The following is an 18,642-nucleotide window of genomic DNA, read 5'->3' on the forward strand; positions in this document are numbered from 1 at the left end:
TGTGTGTGTGTGTATGCATACATGCATGCATGTGGCTGTGCATGTGTGTAGGCCAGAAGACGGCATTGGGTGCCCAACCATTTCTAGCATTCCCTGCCTTATTCCTTTGAAGTACATTGTCTTCCTGAGTGCACATTTTCAGCTAAGAAGGCAGCCAGCCAGCCCCAGACGTCCCTTTATTTCTGGAGTTATAAGCACATTCATGGTCTCAGCTGCCTTGTTTCATGGGTGCTGGGGTCTCAGTTCAGGCCCTCATGGTTGCCTAGAAAGTCCTCTTGACTACTGAGTTGCCGCTGGAGCCCCTTTCTTCCAAGACAAAGACATGGTCTTACTGTATAGCCCAGTCTGGTCTTGATCTTCCTGCTTTCCTTCTAAGTGCGATGACTACAATTATGTACCACACCAGAACCCCTGCCCTTAACCGCTACAATGATGCTCTTTCAAGGGGCCCAAGATAAGCGCTCTCTTCGCTTTCAAGAATGTGTGTGCATCCCTCCTGGGAAGCAATGACCAAGAGCTAAAGTCTTGCTCTCAGAAAAGAACATTCATTTGTGCTTTAAATTGAGACCTGACGAAACACTTTGTTCAAGAATTTCAACCAAGTGAACACATGATGTTTAAAAATGGGCACTCAGGTTGGTCGAGTGGTGATGGCCCATGCCTTTAATCTTAGAACTTGAGAGGCAGAGGCAGGTAGAGCTCTATGTTCAAGGCTAGAGAGATGGTTCAGGTAAAGAGTCCTTGCTGTTCTTACAGAGGACTCATGTCAATAAACTCACAACCATACACAGCCATATACATATACATATTCATATACAGCCATAGACATGTGCATGTACCCACAAACATACACACAAAGAATGCTACTATGAGAACTCATGGAGCCCGGAGAAAGAGCTCAGATACACTGTATCCCCTCATGGGAAGCAGTTGGTGGGCTTTTGATTTGGATATGTTGTTGCAGAATCCCATCTCTCCAGCCAGGGCTGCTAGACCGGTAGACCTGACTACTGCTCCTGACCAGTAGTTAGAAGGAAGATGGAGTCCTCTGTGACAAGAATTTCCTGGGCTAGTGCCACTTGAAGAAATTGTGCTCCAAGGTCCCAGGAGAAAGTGAACGAGCCCTCACCCCCAAGTGCTGTCAGCCGTCACTGGCTTTCCTGCCCTTGTCTTGGCATCTCCCAGTCTCACGGTGACTCCCAAAAGGAGCCTCTTCAGGTCCCAAGACATTCCTTATCTCTCTCCTCAGGAATGCGTCAAGCCGCAGCTCATCCAGGAGCTGGACGCAGGCACTTAGGGTGTCGGTCTCATCCAGCCCCATCGGTTTTGTCTGTTTCAGAAAACACCAGGCCCAGGAGCATACACATCTTCGAGACAGTTCCCCAAGCAGTCTTCAACCATTGCCAAAATGGGTAGAGAACACAGTCTCTTCTTCAACAACACAATTGGCTTTTAAAATAAAACAATATTGGTGCCAAGTTACCTTGAGTTTTAACAAGTTCTTACGTTTAGAAAATGATCTTCCCTGTTTCTCACAGGGGTTGACCAACAAGCAAGGCAGTTGTCTGGGTGACCATCACATAGGATCCTCATCTGGACAGTCAGTTGCTCTGCTTAATCTAAGAATATAGCTGTCCCTGAGACTGGTCCAGGCTGTGCCTTGTAGCGGTGTGCATGGTCCAGGTATCTAGGCTATGGGCTGCATACCTCTCCAGCCTCTCCAGCTCCATCACACGAACGTTGGACAGTCTCCAGATCCTCTTGAAGACAATGGGTTGGTTGACAGGCTCCCAAAAGGCAGTACTGTCTCTTTTTCAACTTCTTGAAAATAACTCAACCATTACATAGTCACACGACAGCTAACATCCTGGCCAGCGATGGCTTCATCTCTGACAGAGGTCTCTGGAAAATAGAAAGGAGCAGAAAAGGCTCTATTGCCTAATGACATTGTGGTACAAGTTTGTGGCGACACCCATAAAAACAAAGCCATTACCCTGTCTGTTGGGTGCAAACATGTCACTGTTCTACAGGACGATTCTCTTCGCCAAAGTGTCACCGCCTTCTCCATGTGCAGAAGGTCATCACACCGAGGGCTGTTGATCTTTTTGCAGACAGAGGGAGGGGCCTGGACGTGGGTTCTCACCTGAGTATCCAGGCAGCCATGCGGCCCAGCCAGTTACATGCAGCTCTGCCCTTAGACCATGGCTTCCACAAGGAGCTTAGAGGTGTCCAGGCTGGGAAAGACCTTCCCGTGTGGCTTCTCTAAGGGCATCCTTGTGCCATTCTGTCCAGAGGGAGCCCAGTAACTTACTGGCTTCCCAGAGCGAACTTTAGAACTATATCTCAGTTTGTCACTGGGAACCTGGGGAACGGAGGTGGGGAAGGGATAGACATTGTGTCTTCCTCAGGAAGGAATTTTAGCCATAGATACATTATAGCTATTGCACAGAGCTTGATAATAGATGCTATTATTTTACTGGTCTGATTACTGCACTATGGCGTTACTGCTTCCTTTGCCATGTATCATTTTCTATATGTTTAACCCATATGTGTGCACATGTGTGCACGTGCACGTGCACGTGTGTGTGTGTGTGTTACACACGGGCCCTCGTGTATTATGGTAAGCATGTGTTTAACCACCAAGCCTCAGCCTCGCTCATTTATCATTAGTTTAGAGTGCAGGCCATATATATATATGAGTAAATTCACAGTAAAACAGTCTATTATGGGAGAGGTTCAGTAGGTTAAAGTGCTAGAACATGGCACATAAAGTGTATGGGCGACAGCTGAGCATGATAGTGCGCTCAGCGCTGGGACAGAGGCAGTCAGTCTAGCCACAACGACAACCTCCAGCTGCGGCGAGAAACTGTCTCTAAAGATGTGGAAATTGATAGAGGACAGTCCAAGACGCCCACGGCCTCACATGCAGGCACAGGCCAGTGTGTCTATGTATCCCGGTACACACACATGCATAAGCATCACACACATGTACCGCCCCCACCCCCCACCCCCGGCCATGTACCATGGTGCACCCATTGCAGCTAAGAACACCCTGTGCATCCTCAGGCCTCTTACGTTCACTCTTGACTACATCACATGATCTAATCTCATGTTCTGCTCATCACGGTTCCAGAAGCATGGGCCATACCAATTACATAGATACACTATATATATATATATATATATATATATATATATATATATATATGCATATATATATGACATATAGCATATGACATCTAGCTTTATGTTTGCATACAACAGCAAACTCACTTAGAGAGTGTATATGTCCCCATTAAGTGCCTGTGCCTAAGTTTCTGATTCCAAGTTTCTGATTTCCAATGGAAATCTTGAATATCTACTATATGCTGGGTGTTGTGCTTGGTGGACGGGCTTGGAACACAGATGAAGGGCTGTGGGATTAACTTTGGTGGGGACAAAGGGGATCCAGGCCTGAGAAGGAGCCTAGGAAGCGGGGGCGGGGGGGCGGGGGGAGCTGTGCCAAAGACCTTCAGCAAATCCCTGGGGTCCCAGGCTTCGAGTGTCCCCCCACAGGTGACAGCTGTAACGTGAAGACCAATTCTCATCTTTGAAACATGCCAGATCACTGCTGGGCCCAGGCGAGGGCTGTGACCTGTCACGCGTGTTCAGTGGAGGGAGAAGACAGCAGAGCCAAACGCCCACACATGCAAATGAGAAGCTTGGCCAGGACCCAAGGATCCCAGGAGGCTAGGGTGGGCAGGGGTGGGGGAAGGGGAAGCCGGGCAGGGGCAAGGAAAGCCAGCTGGGCAAAGCCCTGAGGCTGGGATCGTCATTTGCTGAGGGAGGGGGCAGAGGAAGAGTGGCCCTGCAAGAATGAAGGGGGAGAGAAGGCACAGGAGTGGGCACAGCTGTCAGAAGGTAGGACAGTGAGCCGTATGCACCAGGAAGTCCTCTCCCAGGTCCAGGAGGATCAGCAGATAGGTCCTCGGCCTCAGAGAGGAAGAATAGGCAAAGACTTAAAACAAACAAACAAACAAACAAACAACAACCTTTTTGCTTTGCTATAATTAAAAAGTGAAAAGGGCACATTTGCTCTGTGGATTTAGAAGTCCATACATGATCTTTTTGCCTTCACCTTTGGGGAGAAAACTCCCCTCCCACCTGCAGAACCATCCTGGGGTTGTGGAATGTCAAAGTTTCTTGCCTGCTGGGAACAGACACAGTGATGAAGCAGAGGTCCAAGGTTTTTTTCATTTGTTTGTTTGTGACCTTTTTTTTTGTTTAACAGGGTCTCACTGTGTAGCCCTGGCTGTCCTGAAACTTGCTTTGTAGACCAGGCTGGCCTCAAACTCAGAGAGCTACCTGCCTCTGCCTCCCTCGTACTGGGATTAAAGGTGTGTACCACCACCACCACCCAGGAGTTTTATTCTTCAAATGGGCTAAAGTTCCTGAATGATAATTTTAAGATGAGGAAAGAGAGAATGGATAGGCCTGGCTTGACATTGAACTTGATGACAACAAAACAAAACAAAACAAAACCCAAAAACAAACAAACAAACAACAACAAAACAGACAAAAACCACTCAGGAGGCAGAGGCAGACAGATCTCAAGGCCAGCCTGCTTTGCAGAATGAGTCCCAAGACAGTCAGGGTCACACAGAGAAACCCTGTTTTGAAAAAAAAAAAAAAAAAAAAAGCTGGAAGAGTTTGCTATACGATCCTACGTTGATACTTAGCAGCTAAGAACATCCTGTGCATCATACGACACGTCTGAGACTGACTTAGGAAGTTCTGTGCGGGCACCACAAATCTACAGAACTACACTCCTCCCTGGATGGTCCCCATTCCATCTTAGCTCATCTTAAATTACCGAGGGGTTCTCCAGGGTCCCCCTTCCTTCATCTGCTGTGACTGGTGCTTCCCAAGGTCCTTGCCCTGGTTCCTCTGAGCAGCTCCCCCCTCCTCCACCCCACCCTCCAGCTGCTCTGTGAATCTGGCTCCAACCAAAGGGCACATGACTGCAAACCTCTCCCACCCACTGTGTCCATGTGAAGTTTCCCCTTCATTAGGCAGAGAATGTCAAAAGTCACAGCACTGATGTGGGCAGCCTGGCCCTTTCTGACTTTCCCACCCTTGTCCTGCCCCTGCTTTCTGGACCGAGATATGTAGACCCTGCCACGCAGCCACGGACATTGTGGCTGAGGACCACAGGTTGCCTGAGTGACCAGTCCTACCTCCGGTCTCATCTGTAGCATGCTAGATGTCACTCATCTATGGCAATGCTAGATGTCACTCATCTATGGCAATGTGTGTGTGTGTGTGTGTGTGTGTGTGTGTGTGTGTGTGTGTGTGTTTGGCTTATCCAATCTGTGTGTGGACACTTGGATTGCTTCCTTCCATGGCTTAGCCTCTGTGAACACAAATGTATAAATATCTCTTTTGGGGACTCAACTTCTAATTCCTTGGGGAATTCCAGTAGAGCTGAGGATTATAGAGTATTTTTGATTTTTTACACAGCTGATGTCTTCTACGTCAGATTTTTTAACATTCATGAGATAGTCTCTTCCTGTTGTCTGTACCTTTGTTGGAAGTCACGCCCAGGATGTCATCAGAATATGTTGTTCTGAAGCTTTCCCCCTGCAACTTCTCCTAGGATTTGTTAACATTTCAGGTCTTACACTAGGTCTCTGATAGTTACTCTTACTTAATTTTGCGTATGGTTTTTAGGCAGGAGTCCAACTTCGTTCATTTGCATGTGGATATCCAGTCTTCCCAGCCACGTTTGTTAGAAGGTCCGCTCTTTCCCTATTGAATGGTCTTGGTATTCTTAGTTATTTGGAAGACAGTCAGAGGACTAGCTGGAGGGTAAGACAGCTAACTTTTTGGTTTGAAAGATACACCAAAATGTAAGAGTACAGGGTAGAGTCACTACACACACTTAGCCTCCGATGGCTTACAACCAAGCACATGGTTTTAAAGAAGGTGACGAGTGACTGATTGCCAAAGTCTAAAGATGCATTTGAGTGAGAAAAAGGCCAAGCGCTTGAGACCAGGGGAATGGCATTCTGCACCTGGATAGGCTCCCACGTGTGTGTGTGCCCTGCCCATCGGCCAGGCTGTGGAGCAGCGTGTGGATCCACAGCAGTCCAACCTAGAGTCCAACCCACGGTTCCCAGAGTCTGCCTGTACTCCCAGCTGCCTGGCATCTTCTGTGCACCATTATTATTTGGGAAACCCACAGTCCCTTGCTCAAGGAAACACCACTCTGGCTTCGGAGGGGGTGGCGGTGGGAGATGGGTGCCAGGAAGCACTGCTCAGTTCCCTTCTTGCCAACCAGCCTGGTGACTCTGGTAGCTGTTTGGTGGCTTCTAGGTGTTCAAGGCCCCTGGACTGGTGTCGTCTTCCCTGGGACACTGTCAGAGAAGAGAGACCTCTATGGTACCAGTGTCCAGAAGTCCATTTGCCTTCTGCTGTGGCAATGAGAAGTTGTTGTGTTTCCATCCTCAGAGCCCTTGAGTTCTTTGTGTCTTTAGAGGGTAGCAGAGGGACAGAGCACAGATCCTGAATTCTCAGGCCCTATTACACAGCAGGCAAATGTGGTGAATACACGGTCTTTTTCTTGGGGACAGAGTCCCTCCTCCCAAGGCTGTGGACTACCAAAGGGGTGATTAGCAGTTGACCGTGAGCATGACATGTATATGGCCCAGTACTGGCACTGATATATGTAGGTATTGTCAGCGTGACTTTCATCCCAGGGTAAGACATAGGAGAGGGGCTCCCACTACTGTTCCTCAGGTAATGAAGACAAAGAGGAAGGTGGCTGTATCCTTGTCTGCTTGTCTGGAGGGATCCATTCTGTACCATTAAAACAGAAGGAAGAGCTGTGGAGCATCTCAGAAGGGACTAGATTCTAGTTCCATAAGCTGCTATAGGGACTGAATTCTAGATCCATAAGCTGCTATATGTTGTGTCCTGAGGCCTATGGCTTTTGTCACAATGACTTGATCAAGGTAAGCACACCCCCAAGGGAAGGCAGTCTAAGTGATGCCAAGTGATCCAGACAAGTGGGCTCAAGCGGATCTTCTTGCTCAAGAATCAACTGCTCTGGGGCACAGTGCTGTAGGTGTTAGGGCAGGGGAGGGCAAGGCTGGAGGCCAGTGCGGTGGTCTTCAGCCTCCTCAAAATGTTTTTCTTACACAGTCAAAATCCACAAAGCAGCTACTACTTCACTGTTACTTTTGCAGAGAAGAAAAACGGGTACAGAGAGGTTAAGCAACTTGCTCAAGGCCACACAGCCAGTGTAGGAGAGAGAAGCTCTTGTTTGGGTAGTTACAGCATCACTGTTCTGTGGAGGCTGCTTTAGTTCCAGCCCTCTGCTGTGAAGCGCCCAACCTAGGCTCCTGGGAGCAACTCTTGCCATTGCATGTCCTTCAATGAACCTCTTTACAATGAAAAACACTTGGTGGCAGTTCCAGAGGATCTCTGGCAGCAGACAGCACCTCCCTAGACTCCCAGCATCCTTGGCTCAGCACAGTGCGGCTGCTCTGGAGGCTGCTCAAGCAAGGGAGAGAGTCAGCAGGTGGACAAACGGGAAGCTTGTATAATGCGAGACTTCCAAAGGCCAAGAAATATTTGCATGGACATTTGAGCAGTGGGTAGGGAGCTTGTTCAACAGCAAGCACTGGAGCCCTGGCAGCCGAAACCCATTCATATTCCATTCGTATTCGTTTCCACAGATTAACAGTTAATTCAGACGTGTGTGTGTGTGTGTGTGTGTGTGTGTGCTGTGTATGATTCAGAAAATGGTATATGGGTTAGAGGGTCAGAGAGAGGGAGTACAGGGTAGCCCCACGTTTTGTCCCCAGATTTAAGCCCTTATGTAGGCACAATGGATTTCAACGCGAAGCTACTTTCTTGTTCTTGAACGAGGGCCGTGGACTGGAACAGGGTGGAGGTGTCAGGAGATGCCAGGATTCAGGAAGTCTCCATCGCCTGACCCTCCAACATTTGACTAGTTCCAGATCTGCATGGCGATGCTTTGCTGAATGCGAGGCTGCGTCTCTGCCTTTCCCTCTAGCCTCCCCTCGTCGGGCAGACACCACCATTGTGTATATGAAAGCCTTAAAGGGGAGAACCTCGAGGGCTTGGGTGCTTAACGTGATACCAACTGTCACTTACTAGAATTTGTGTGCTGCCTGGCTAAGGGAGCTGGTCTTCCGAGCTGGGCACTTTGGATAGACAAGATGGAGAATCCAAGGTCATCCTTGGCTATATCCCAGTTTCAAGCCCAGTGTGGGCCACATGAAATCCCTGCTTCGGAAACAAGTGGGGAGGGAGCCATGGATGCAGCTCAGTGGTAAAGGGCAGATTCTCGCCATCCTTAAGGCCCCTGAGTTCAATGTGCAACACCACATTGAAAAACAAACCAACAAACAAACACACACACAAACAAATGGGTCTGGCGCACCGCAAGGCTCTTCCTCCCCAGTTTCCCAATGTGGAATCACATGGTCAAGGGTAGATGAGACAGATGCTGGCTGCCTGGGAAGCGGGGACACCTGAGGGCTCTGGACTAGACCAGCTCTGCACTCTGGGGGAAGTCACAGAATGGCTGTCCTCCAAGTGCGGGGCTTGCCACTCTGGGAGAACAGGAGGCAATTCCTTGGGGTGGGGGATCATGGGCTTCTTTGTTAACTTACATCATTTTTTGAAAAAACAATTGGTGAAAGGTCTTATATTTGTATAATTATATAATTATCACTACTGACTTATAATTTCTTCAGATGCAGTGCAATGGGCTTAACACAGGCCCACCTGTATGTGCTCCAGTCATCCCACGGTGATCTAAGCCAGATCTCACGTGGGAGGTGTATCAGGGAGCGGTCTACAGAGGCTGCCTCTGGGTGAGGGTGGAGGGACTGGCCTAGCACACGTGCACGGGAGGATGTCCAACTAGTGGCCACAGTAGAAACGTGTCACATCGTGGCAGCTAGTGATGACTTGCTCTGCTGTCACTGGGCAGTAGAGATGCCTGGGTGCTAACACCCCCAATCCTCCAAGTTGCCTACTGGGCAGGCTTATTTGAAAGACGGGCCACAGGCCACAGGCCACAGGCCAGGCCCAGACCCCTCTACCTCCTCTGAGAACTTGCAGGCATTGGCTTGAACTCTAGTCTCACTGCTTACCCGACAGGAATCAACCTTCTCGGAGCTGGGCCTCTTCTCTCTTCCCACTCTCCTCCCCTCAGCCCTGCCTTTCGGGTTTCTCCTCTGACAGGGTCTCTTCTCCAGGGCCCGGGGCCCTGCTCTATGCTGAGTACCAAGTAACCGGACACACCCTTCAGACAGTCCTGTCCTCCTTCAAGGGTCTTTTATTCAATTTCCAAAGTCACTGTCAGGTACTGGGCCTGTCTCCTAGGGCCTCCAAAGACAGGATGCTTAGTCAGTTCATGCATTTGCTGTCTTTCCCACTGCCAAGATAGACCTCCAAGGTACGCCAATAGTATCTGCTTTTCTCTTTTTTACTCTTAACAGAATTCCATAAAAATATAGATCTCTAGCATATATATATATATATATATATATATATATATATATGCACACACATACACATATACACATAAAGACCCTTCAACCAAGGACTGAATAGCCTCCCTTTGGCCTGTGGCTGTGGCCAGCAGGCACCAGCTCTCTGGAGACACGAGGGTACAAGCAGGGTACATCAGACCACCACGGAGCCAGACTCCAACGGCTTTCTCCGCAAGGCCACTGTGGTCAGCACGGTGACCCCTGACTAACACAAGCGCAAGGTGAACCCGAGGGAGCTCCACCCAGAGTAGGGGAGACAGAAGGAACTCTCTGCTAGGCCCTGGGGAATGGCTTCCTGAGGGAAAGTTTCAAAACCAGAGTGCATGGCTGACGAGCCAGGGAGGGACAGCTGCCCAGCGACCTAACAGAGAGCATGCGGGTGCAGAAAGGTGAGCAGGCTGTCAGGTTCCCCCTCCAGCTCTCCCCAAGCATGGCCTCTGTGGGAATCTAGGCAGGGGAGCACAAAAGGCCAAGCTGGGGCTTTGGGGTCACTCAGCAAAGCCTAAGATGAAAACTGGGCAGTGGGTGATGAGGTGTAATGGGCTGGGGCCTATAAATGGTCACTTGGATGTCATTCACCTAAGTGGGCGGGTTCAAAGACTTGAGGGACTGTGTACTCAAGGTACCAGGAATGTCTACATCAGACCCATTTTGTATTCCAAGGCGTATCCTGGAGGCCACCGGCACAGGGCCCACGGAGTCTACTGACTGGGGCGTGTCTCCAGGGAGATGACAATGAGTGAAAATGGAAGACAGGGGGACTATGTTTAGGGGCCTGGCCAACACGAGTCCAAAAGGCACTTGGTGGTACAGAGAAATCACATGTACTCCCTAGGCAACCTCCCCATAAAGGAAACACCAACAGTGAGTTGGCATCAACAGTGCCAACTCAGACTGACAAGAGCCCAGGAGCCCACTGTCTGTCCTCTTTGTATCTGGGACCTCAAGCTGTGGCTGTCCTGGGCAAGGCTTCAAGCTTGCACTGCCCTGAGATCAGATGGGGAAATGTATCCGGGGCTCTCCAGCACGTCTGCTCACAGCTCTGTGAAGTCGCTTAGATTCAAGCCAGTTTGTCTCCCAAGGCATTCATCTCTGTGGTACACAAACTCAAGATTGGTTCATCCCAAACCAGGAAATCCAGGGTGGTGGGGGAAGCCAAGGAAGGGGCTTGGCTCCCAGACACACCTTTTATCTAAGAGGTGCCCAGCAACGGTCAGTCTTTGGGGGAGGCAAGGCGTTTGCTTTGGATGCAAATCTCATCCACCCAGCTTCAGTCAGGAGCTCAGGCCCAGCTGGGCCTGCAGGGTGTGGAGTGTGGGGGGAGAAGTGGCATGGAAGCCAGTGTAAGTGCTCACTCGTCATCTATTCCCTGAGGCCCCCACATCTGGACACACGCCCTTCCCTGCCCCCTGCCTGTGTCTGCTGCCCCCGCCCCGCCCCTGGCAGGCAGTATATAGCTGCCGGCTGCAGCTGCAGAGGCTCACAGCTCTCTGGCAATGATGGAGAAGGGCAGCACAGGGCTGCTGGCCTCCAGCTCCAGGGCTGTGAGGAAGCAGTCCACGGCCGCTTCGTTCTGGCCTTGGTCCTGCAGCACCTCTCCCAGGCCCTGCCATGCTTCGTGGAAGGTGCTCTGTCTCTCTACAGCGTCCCGCAGCACCTTCTGGGCCAGGCTCTTGTGGCCCAGCTGACTCAGCATCAGACCCTAGAAAGGAAGCAAAGGACAAGGTTAACCAGGCAGGCCCGGGCCTCCAGAGCAGGTGGGGAGAGCTTAGCAACCAGGGCGAGCCAGAGAGGCCCTCAGGTCTGGCTGGGCCACAGACAAATGACTGTGCCCTTTTTATGCAAAACCCATCCGACCCTGCCCAAGCCCTGCTTTAACCTGTAGTAGCTATGCTCCTCTTGTCTTCAAAAGATGGGCCTTTAAGCCTAGACCTGATTTTGAGTGGCCCCGTGTGGGGAATTCTGAGCCCTCCAACTCACTCTTCAACAAATGGAAAAAAGAATAAAATAATGCATTTTATCAGGGCCTGGCCATCTAAGCCGGGTGGCAGGAATGAGTCAGTGGACACAAAGCTGTCTAAGACTGGAGCATGCTGCCTGCAGCGAGGAGCTGCCCCTCACCCCAAGGGGGCACCCACAGCAGGAAGGCTATCTAGTTTTGTGACAAAGAGGGGGTGCTTGTCTGCCTGCCTCAGCAGCCTATCTTCCCCAGGGACTGCTGGGTCCCGAGACCAAGCAGCCAGCAGACTCTATGCTCACAGGTGCCAGGGCGGGTGGGCGCTGGAAGGAGTGGATCAGGGCACAGAGCAATTGCTGAGAGAATGAGCGAGAAGGGACTCAGCTATCCAAGGCCCCTTCGGTCAGGAGCAGGAAGCATGGCTTTGCAGTTTAGCTCAAAGGACGCTGCAAAGAACTGCAAGAGAGTAAGCTAGAGGAAGTGCCAGGAATTGTCACAAAGCGGGTGGGAAGTGAAACTGGCAGTCTCGAACATCCCCATCCTCCAAGGGACAAGGATAAGGGACAGGGTGTGGGCACGGGGAAGGCTCCAGGTCCCAGAAAGGCTGCTCTGTACCGTGCTACTGACCTGCCACTTTGAAGGTATCCCAGGATGCTGAGAAGTGAGCCCTTCTCTTGTTCCAAAGAGTGGAGGTATAAATCTCCAACTCTGATCTCCTGGGGAGGCAGGGGACCAGGGTGGGGGCAGGGAGCTGTCTGTGTGCCTGAAGCCCCCTCTCTGCAGCCCGCCCACTGGCGGCCATGCACATTTTTAGCTGGATTATTCTCCTCCTCCCCAAGCTCCCTAGAGTTAGGCCCTTGGTTGCTATGGAGACGCACCAGGAAAGATGTACATGGCTGACTTCATAAATCCTAAGAGAGCTTGGAACATGACCAATTAGGCAGCAGAGAGGGTGCTGAGGAGGACTGGGAAAAAGCTCTGTCTCCAGAGGCACTGGCTGGAGGTCCTGGGGCCACAGCTGACTTGTAGAGTGGCACCCTCCTATGACCCTAAGCATAGACACACCCAAGGACCCACTGGTTCAGTAGCCTCAGCTGAGGCTGGAGAACAGCAGGTGGGGGCAGGGAGTAGCCGCACACAGGGCTGACCAGATGCACACAGCAGTGTTGACTCAGGGTTATCAGAGCCAGCGGCAGGCAGCGTCTGTCCGGCCAGTAGTGCCCAGGCCACGCAGTTCTGCCCACATGGCCAGGGCAGGACCTTAAGTAGCTCACTCACAATGGAACAGGGCCCACAGGCTGGAGGGAAGGAAGGTTCTAGCCGATGGCTGCCAGACACCAAAATGAAGTACCAAAACCCAGGCGCTCTGCAGCCTCTCAATGCTGTCCACAGGGAGTGCTTGAGACTAGAGGTGGCCAGCGGGGTCTGTCAGAAGGGGTGTGTGTGTGTGTGTGTGTGTGTGTGTGTGTGTGGTGGGGGATGGGTCTACTGGCTTCTCTTCTCTGCACTTTCGTTTTGGAGCTTCCCTCCACAGGAAACTTTATTGGCAAGAAGAGTCCACCTCAGAGGAGTCCACCCCCATCACCCCCAATCTCTAGCTGGATCTAGTGGTGCAAACCCATCGTCCCAGCCACTTGGGAGGCTGAGGCAGGAGAATAACTAGTTGAAGACCTGACCAGGCAAGAGAGTTCTAGGCTAGACTGGGGAACTTAGCGGAAACCATATGGAAATAAACAGAGAGCAGGGATGGAGCTCTGTGCTGCCACTGCTTGCCTAACTTGCCTAACGAGTAGGGAGGCCTGCAGAGAGAAGGTGTGGGTGTTTGGGAAGGAGCCAGATGTGTCTGCAGGCTGAACGTGTGCCTTGGTAGAGAACAAAGGCCAGGGCTTAGCAGCCAGAAGGCCTAGGAGTCCCAGTTCTGCCACTGACATGCACTGTGACCTCAGCAAACTGACATGGGTCTCTGTAACCTGGGGGGAAGGGGAGGGTCGATGGGGGGGGGTGGATGGGAGAGTCCTTCCTCACAGGGCTGCTGAGAACTCTGGAAGGATGAATCTGGAGAAGGTGCAGCCAGACGCGCACAGTAGGCGGCTAGCAAACAACAGCAACTTCTCTAGGAAGGCCACAGCGGGCATGGGGCACGGAGAGGCCAGCACTGTCCACTTAGACGGAAGGAGATGGCAGGGTCCTCTGTTAGGAAGGACTGTGCAGTGGGACTGGCTCATGTCCCACCCCCACCCCAACATGCTGACCTTAGAACCTGAAAGAAGACACCAGGCCAGGCTGGGGTCAGGCTAAGGCCTGGAGGCCCAGGGCCTGTAACAGGATCTGTGGCCACCTGCCCCTGACACCAGCAGCATTTGTGTTTGGTAGCAACCCAGTGCTGTTTGCTGCCTGACAACTGGGTGGGACCCAAGCACAGGAAGATGCAAGGTCTCATCCGCTGTCCCCAGCCTGGCGCTGCCCCCAGGGTCCATCAGCACCCTCCTGACACTTCACTGGCTCCAGGTCTCCAGGGAGATGGTGGGAACACAGAACTGGTGTCTCGGTTCAATCCACACGTCTGTCCCCACAGAGTCCCCCCTCTGTCCCCGCCTGTCCCTCATCTGCTGGGAGAGATCTAGTCCTGTGAAGAGGCCCTTCGTTTCTGACCCTTCACTGTGGTGCCATGACTGGCCTGCCCGCTCACAGGGAGTTGGCAGCCATGTAAAAGTTACCCATGCCCATGGAACAATGTACTTGCACGGCGCACTTGGACTACAAACAGTCATCACAGGGGCTTCTGGGACAGACAGGACGATGGTTAAAGTCTCCAGAAATTCCCATCTCTAGTGCCCCTTTCCTCAGCTCTCAGAGGGTCTCCTGTCCACACCACTCTTTGAGGGCTCTGTTCTCCCAGGAAGCCTTTCCTGAGGTCAGACACCACCTCCACATCATAGTTGGTAACTGTGGGGCTCCTGTGGACCTTCCCGGCTTGTGCTCCAGGGGGAGAGAGAGAGAAAGAGAGAGAGAGAGAGAGAGAGAGAGAGAGAGAGAGAGAGAGAGAGAGAGAGACTGACTGAGACTTCCCTGCCAGCCTTTCTGCTCTAAGTAAGGCAGCAGCTCTCACACACACACACCCAAGGATACCTTGCTCTGCCTTAAGGGCTTCCTGGGTTGACTTCCTGCCTCAGTGAGCTCAGGAGGCCTGTGAGGTAGTCTGAGGGGCCTGCACTTGGCTGAGGTCTGGAGAGTATGGGGCATTTCCTGTTAGGAGTTAGTTGTCTGTTGAGCCTCAGGGTAGAACTGAGGCCCTAGCTGGGTGTGGAAAAGAAGGAAGGGCCTTACTAGCCCTTTCTTAGGCTTTGCCACTAACACTCTCACCCCATTAATTCAGTGCCTCATGACGTAAACGGAGGCATAGCAGAAAGGTCCCGAGGGGGTGTGGGCTTACGTCTTTTAGGGAGCCCACCCCGGGAAGCGGTCCTTAGTGCTAGGCCAGCTGTGGGCCAAGCTGGGCGCTGCTCCCCACCCCTGCCCTGAAGTATTTATAGAAGCTAGTCTGGGAATTTTCTCTCTGCGCTCCAGGCACATTCCTGGGATTCTGTAACAGGCTTTCCAGCCGGGAAGCTGGGAATCAGCCCGGAGGCTGCGGGAGCCGGGAGCCGGCAGGGCCCTGGAGGCCCCGCTTGAAGCCACCGGGACTGCGTTCAGGAGCCTCTGCACTGGAGGGGTCTTCTTCAGGCACTCTTGGGGAGACTTCATGCTTCTAGGTCAGTGCTGGCTCCAGGTTTGCTCCCTCAACCTGTCCAACCAGACGGGGACGCAGCCGTCGAGTCCCATACCCCTTCTAGAACACAGCTACTAGAGTCACCGGCCAGTTCTACTTTCCCATCGGAGGCAAAGGGCACCTAGTGTCCAGTCGATATGCTAGCCCTGGGTCTCTTGAAAGGCCCTTGCTGAGAAGGTAGGTATCCAGGGTCACTAGACCAGCCTAGGAGGGGTCTTCTAGAGTACTGGTGGCTGTCGCTCTTGTGTGACCAAACCCACGCCCGTGCCTTTCTCTTCCTGGGTCTCTGGGATGCAGCACAACCGTCTTCCCTGATTGGCTGGGGTTATCTGTCTTCAGAGGGGCCTCTAGAGTAAGCGGCCAAAAGCTCTGGAGGGCCCACAGGCAGGTCACATCTGGTGACTCTATGGCTTACAGAGGACCAGGAAGTGAAAGCCTTTGCCAGCCCCACTGCTGGTGGAGGCTCACCACACTCACCTGCTGGGGACTGGGGTAGATTATGAGGCTGAGCTTTAGAGGAGAGGCATTTAAGGAATGGGTGGCCTGTGGGAGACGGGGCTAAGGGCCACACCCTGGGCCACCTCTAGACACAGTCTTTTCCTGGATCCTGGGGCTCATCAAGACAACGATGCCCAGCCAGGCAAGCTGGGTGGAATTGCGGGGGAGATTCTGAACCACAGAGGCAATGCCCAGGACTTCCTCTCCCCCACATCTGTGTGCCACAAGGAGCATGCCTCCAGGGAGAAGTGGAAAGAAACTCACAACCAAATCACCTCATCTGGGGGTCAAATGGTCAGGGCGGTTCCACAGAATGAATTTGTCTGGTAGACAGAAGCTTCAGACCATAGTATCCCCCTTCCCCATCCTCCCCATCTCTCGCCCATCCTCATCCTCCCCATCTCTCTTCCCCATCCTCCCCATCTCTTTTCCCCATCCTCCCCATCTCTCTTCCCCATCCTTCCCATCTCTCTTCCTCATCCTCCCCATCTCTCGCCCATCCTCATCCTCCCCATCTCTCTTCCCCATCCTCCCTATCTCTCTTCCCCATCCTCCCCATCTCCCTTCCCCATCCTCCCCATCCTCATCCTCCCCATCTTTCTTCCCCATCCTCCCCATCTCTCTTCCCCATCCTCCCCATCTCTCTTCCCCATCCTTCCCATCTCTCTTCCCCATCCTCCCCATCTCTCTTCCTCATCCTCCCCATCTCTCTTCCCCATCCTCCCCATCTCTCGCCCATCCTCATCCTCCCCATCTCTTTTCCCCATCCTCCCCATCTCTCTTCCCCATCCTCCCCATCTCTCTTCCCCATCCTTCCCATCTCTCTTCCCCATCCTCCCCATCTCTCGCCCATCCTCATCCTCCCCATCTCTCTTCCCCATCCTCCCCATCTCTCGCCCATCCTCATCCTCCCCATCTCTCTTCCTCATCCTCCCCATCTCTCTTCCTCATCCTCCCCATCTCTCTTCCTCATCCTCCCCATCTCTCTTCCCCATCCTCCCCATCTCTCGCCCATCCTCATCCTCCCCATCTCTCTTCCCCATCCTCCCCATCTCTCGCCCATCCTCATCCTCCCCATCTCTCTTCCCCATCCTCCCCATCTCTCGCCCATCCTCATCCTCCCCATCTCTCGCCCATCCTCATCCTCCCCATCTCTCTTCCCCATCCTCCCCATCTCTCCCCCCATCCCCACCCTCCCTGTCTCTCTTCCCCCATCCTCCCCATTCTCGGCAAAAGGCCAGACTTCTGATCTTCCTGCTCTCCCAGTTGCCTGTTCTTCTCAAAGCCATCCACCGCAGCCCAGCTAACGAGCAAGCACCAAGCCATATCAAACCGCTTTGGCCCCTGAGATCCAGGTCACAGGCAGCAGAGGCAGAAGGGTCTGGGCTGTGTCAGGGGCCCTGAGGCTTGGCTGCTTTGTGTACCCTCGCTCTGCACAACACTGGAGAACCTTCAGAGATCTCAGCCTCTTAGGATATCACAGAGGAAGAAGAGTGTCCTGAGAGGCTGAGAAGTAAAGCTCTTTCTCTGTAACATCATCAAACAGACGGCGCAGGGCCTGCAGAGACAGCGGACTGCCTCGCCAAAGCCTATCACCACAGCCTCGCCAAAGCCTATCACCACAGCCTCGCCAAAGCCTATCACCACAGCCTCGCCAAAGCCTATCACCACAGCCTCGCCAAAGCCTATCACCACAGCCTCGCCAAAGCCTATCACCACAGCCTCGCCAAAGCCTATCACCACAGCCTCGCCAAAGCCTATCACCACAGCCTCGCCAAAGCCTATCACCACAGCCTCGCCAAAGCCTATCACCACAGCCTCGCCAAAGCCTATCACCACAGCCTCGCCAAAGCCTATCACCACAGCCTCGCCAAAGCCTATCACCACAGCCTCGCCAAAGCCTATCACCACAGCCTCGCCAAAGCCTATCACCACAGCCTCGCCAAAGCCTATCACCACAGCCTCGCCAAAGCCTATCACCACAGCCTCGCCAAAGCCTATCACCACAGCCTCGCCAAAGCCTATCACCACAGCCTCGCCAAAGCCTATCACCACAGCCTCGCCAAAGCCTATCACCACAGCCTCGCCAAAGCCTATCACCACAGCCTCGCCAAAGCCTATCACCACAGCCTCGCCAAAGCCTATCACCACAGCCTCGCCAAAGCCTATCACCACAGCCTCGCCAAAGCCTATCACCACAGCCTCGCCAAAGCCTATCAATCACCACAGCGCCTCTTCAGCATCCTGAGATGGGGGAGAAAAGGCTGCAAATCTCTCTCCTTCCTTAGCTGAGGTCAGCATGGCTTTGCACCGTATTCACGAGGTCCTATCCACAAGACAGGGGATCCCATGTCCTCAATACCCGTGCCTCCCATCTCTGAATACCCGTGCCTTGGCTGTTTTTCTCTGGGGGACCTGGTGAGTAGATTTAAGGCAAAGAGTCTCTGGGCTTGGTTCAGGGTTCCCGCCTCCCTCTACAAACCAGGAGCAACTGAACACGGAGCCCGTAACGCCACACACTTACTCAACTGCACTCTAACAGCAGCCTTTCATGCTTGGCATAGCCATCCCCACTTCACAGACAGGAATTCTGAACCTCTGAAAGGTTCCTCGGCCTAGGTTACACAGTGAACAAGGCAAAGTGGACCTAAGTGCAGGTCAGCTGGGCTTGAAAGGCACACTCAACCCCAGGCCACCGCTCCCTGGGTAGCTAACCAGTGAAGCATTCCCAAAGGGAATTCTGACCTTGCTGATTCGTCCTTCCTCTTTCTCCCTGCTTCCTCAATTCCCCACTGACCATAAACTTTCCCTGGAACTAGAAGGCAGTTTGTGCCAAAGCCTCCCCAACC

At 52.7% G+C, this 18,642-nt stretch overlaps 2 protein-coding genes across 6 annotated transcripts in view; one reads left to right on the forward strand and one right to left on the reverse strand.

The window, feature by feature from the left end:
- The window catches only part of Stpg4 (sperm-tail PG-rich repeat containing 4), a 42,674-nt gene extending 39,725 nt beyond the window's left edge, over nucleotides 1–2,949 (forward strand). For 2 of the 3 annotated variants that reach the window (XM_021149811.3, XM_021149813.2), the window contains one exon: nucleotides 1,340–2,947. In XM_021149811.3, the coding sequence (XP_021005470.1) occupies nucleotides 1,340–1,456 (117 nt within the window). In that variant the 3' untranslated portion in view covers nucleotides 1,457–2,947. Of the gene's footprint in view, nucleotides 1–1,339 lie in introns of all 3 variants that reach the window. The other variant, XM_085832757.1, reaches the window with a different exon arrangement.
- Nucleotides 2,950–9,324: 6,375 nt separating this feature from the next.
- The window catches only part of Ttc7a (tetratricopeptide repeat domain 7A), a 102,014-nt gene continuing 92,696 nt past the window's right edge, over nucleotides 9,325–18,642 (reverse strand). For all 3 annotated transcript variants that reach the window (XM_021186046.3, XM_021186047.3, XM_085833194.1), the window contains one exon: nucleotides 9,325–11,271. In XM_021186046.3, the coding sequence (XP_021041705.1) occupies nucleotides 11,050–11,271 (222 nt within the window). In that variant the 3' untranslated portion in view covers nucleotides 9,325–11,049. The remainder of the gene's footprint in view (nucleotides 11,272–18,642) is intronic.

This window comes from Mus caroli, unplaced genomic scaffold (assembly GCF_978045245.1).
Source record: "Mus caroli unplaced genomic scaffold, Mus_caroli_1 scaffold_18, whole genome shotgun sequence".
NCBI lineage: Eukaryota > Metazoa > Chordata > Mammalia > Rodentia > Muridae > Mus > Mus caroli.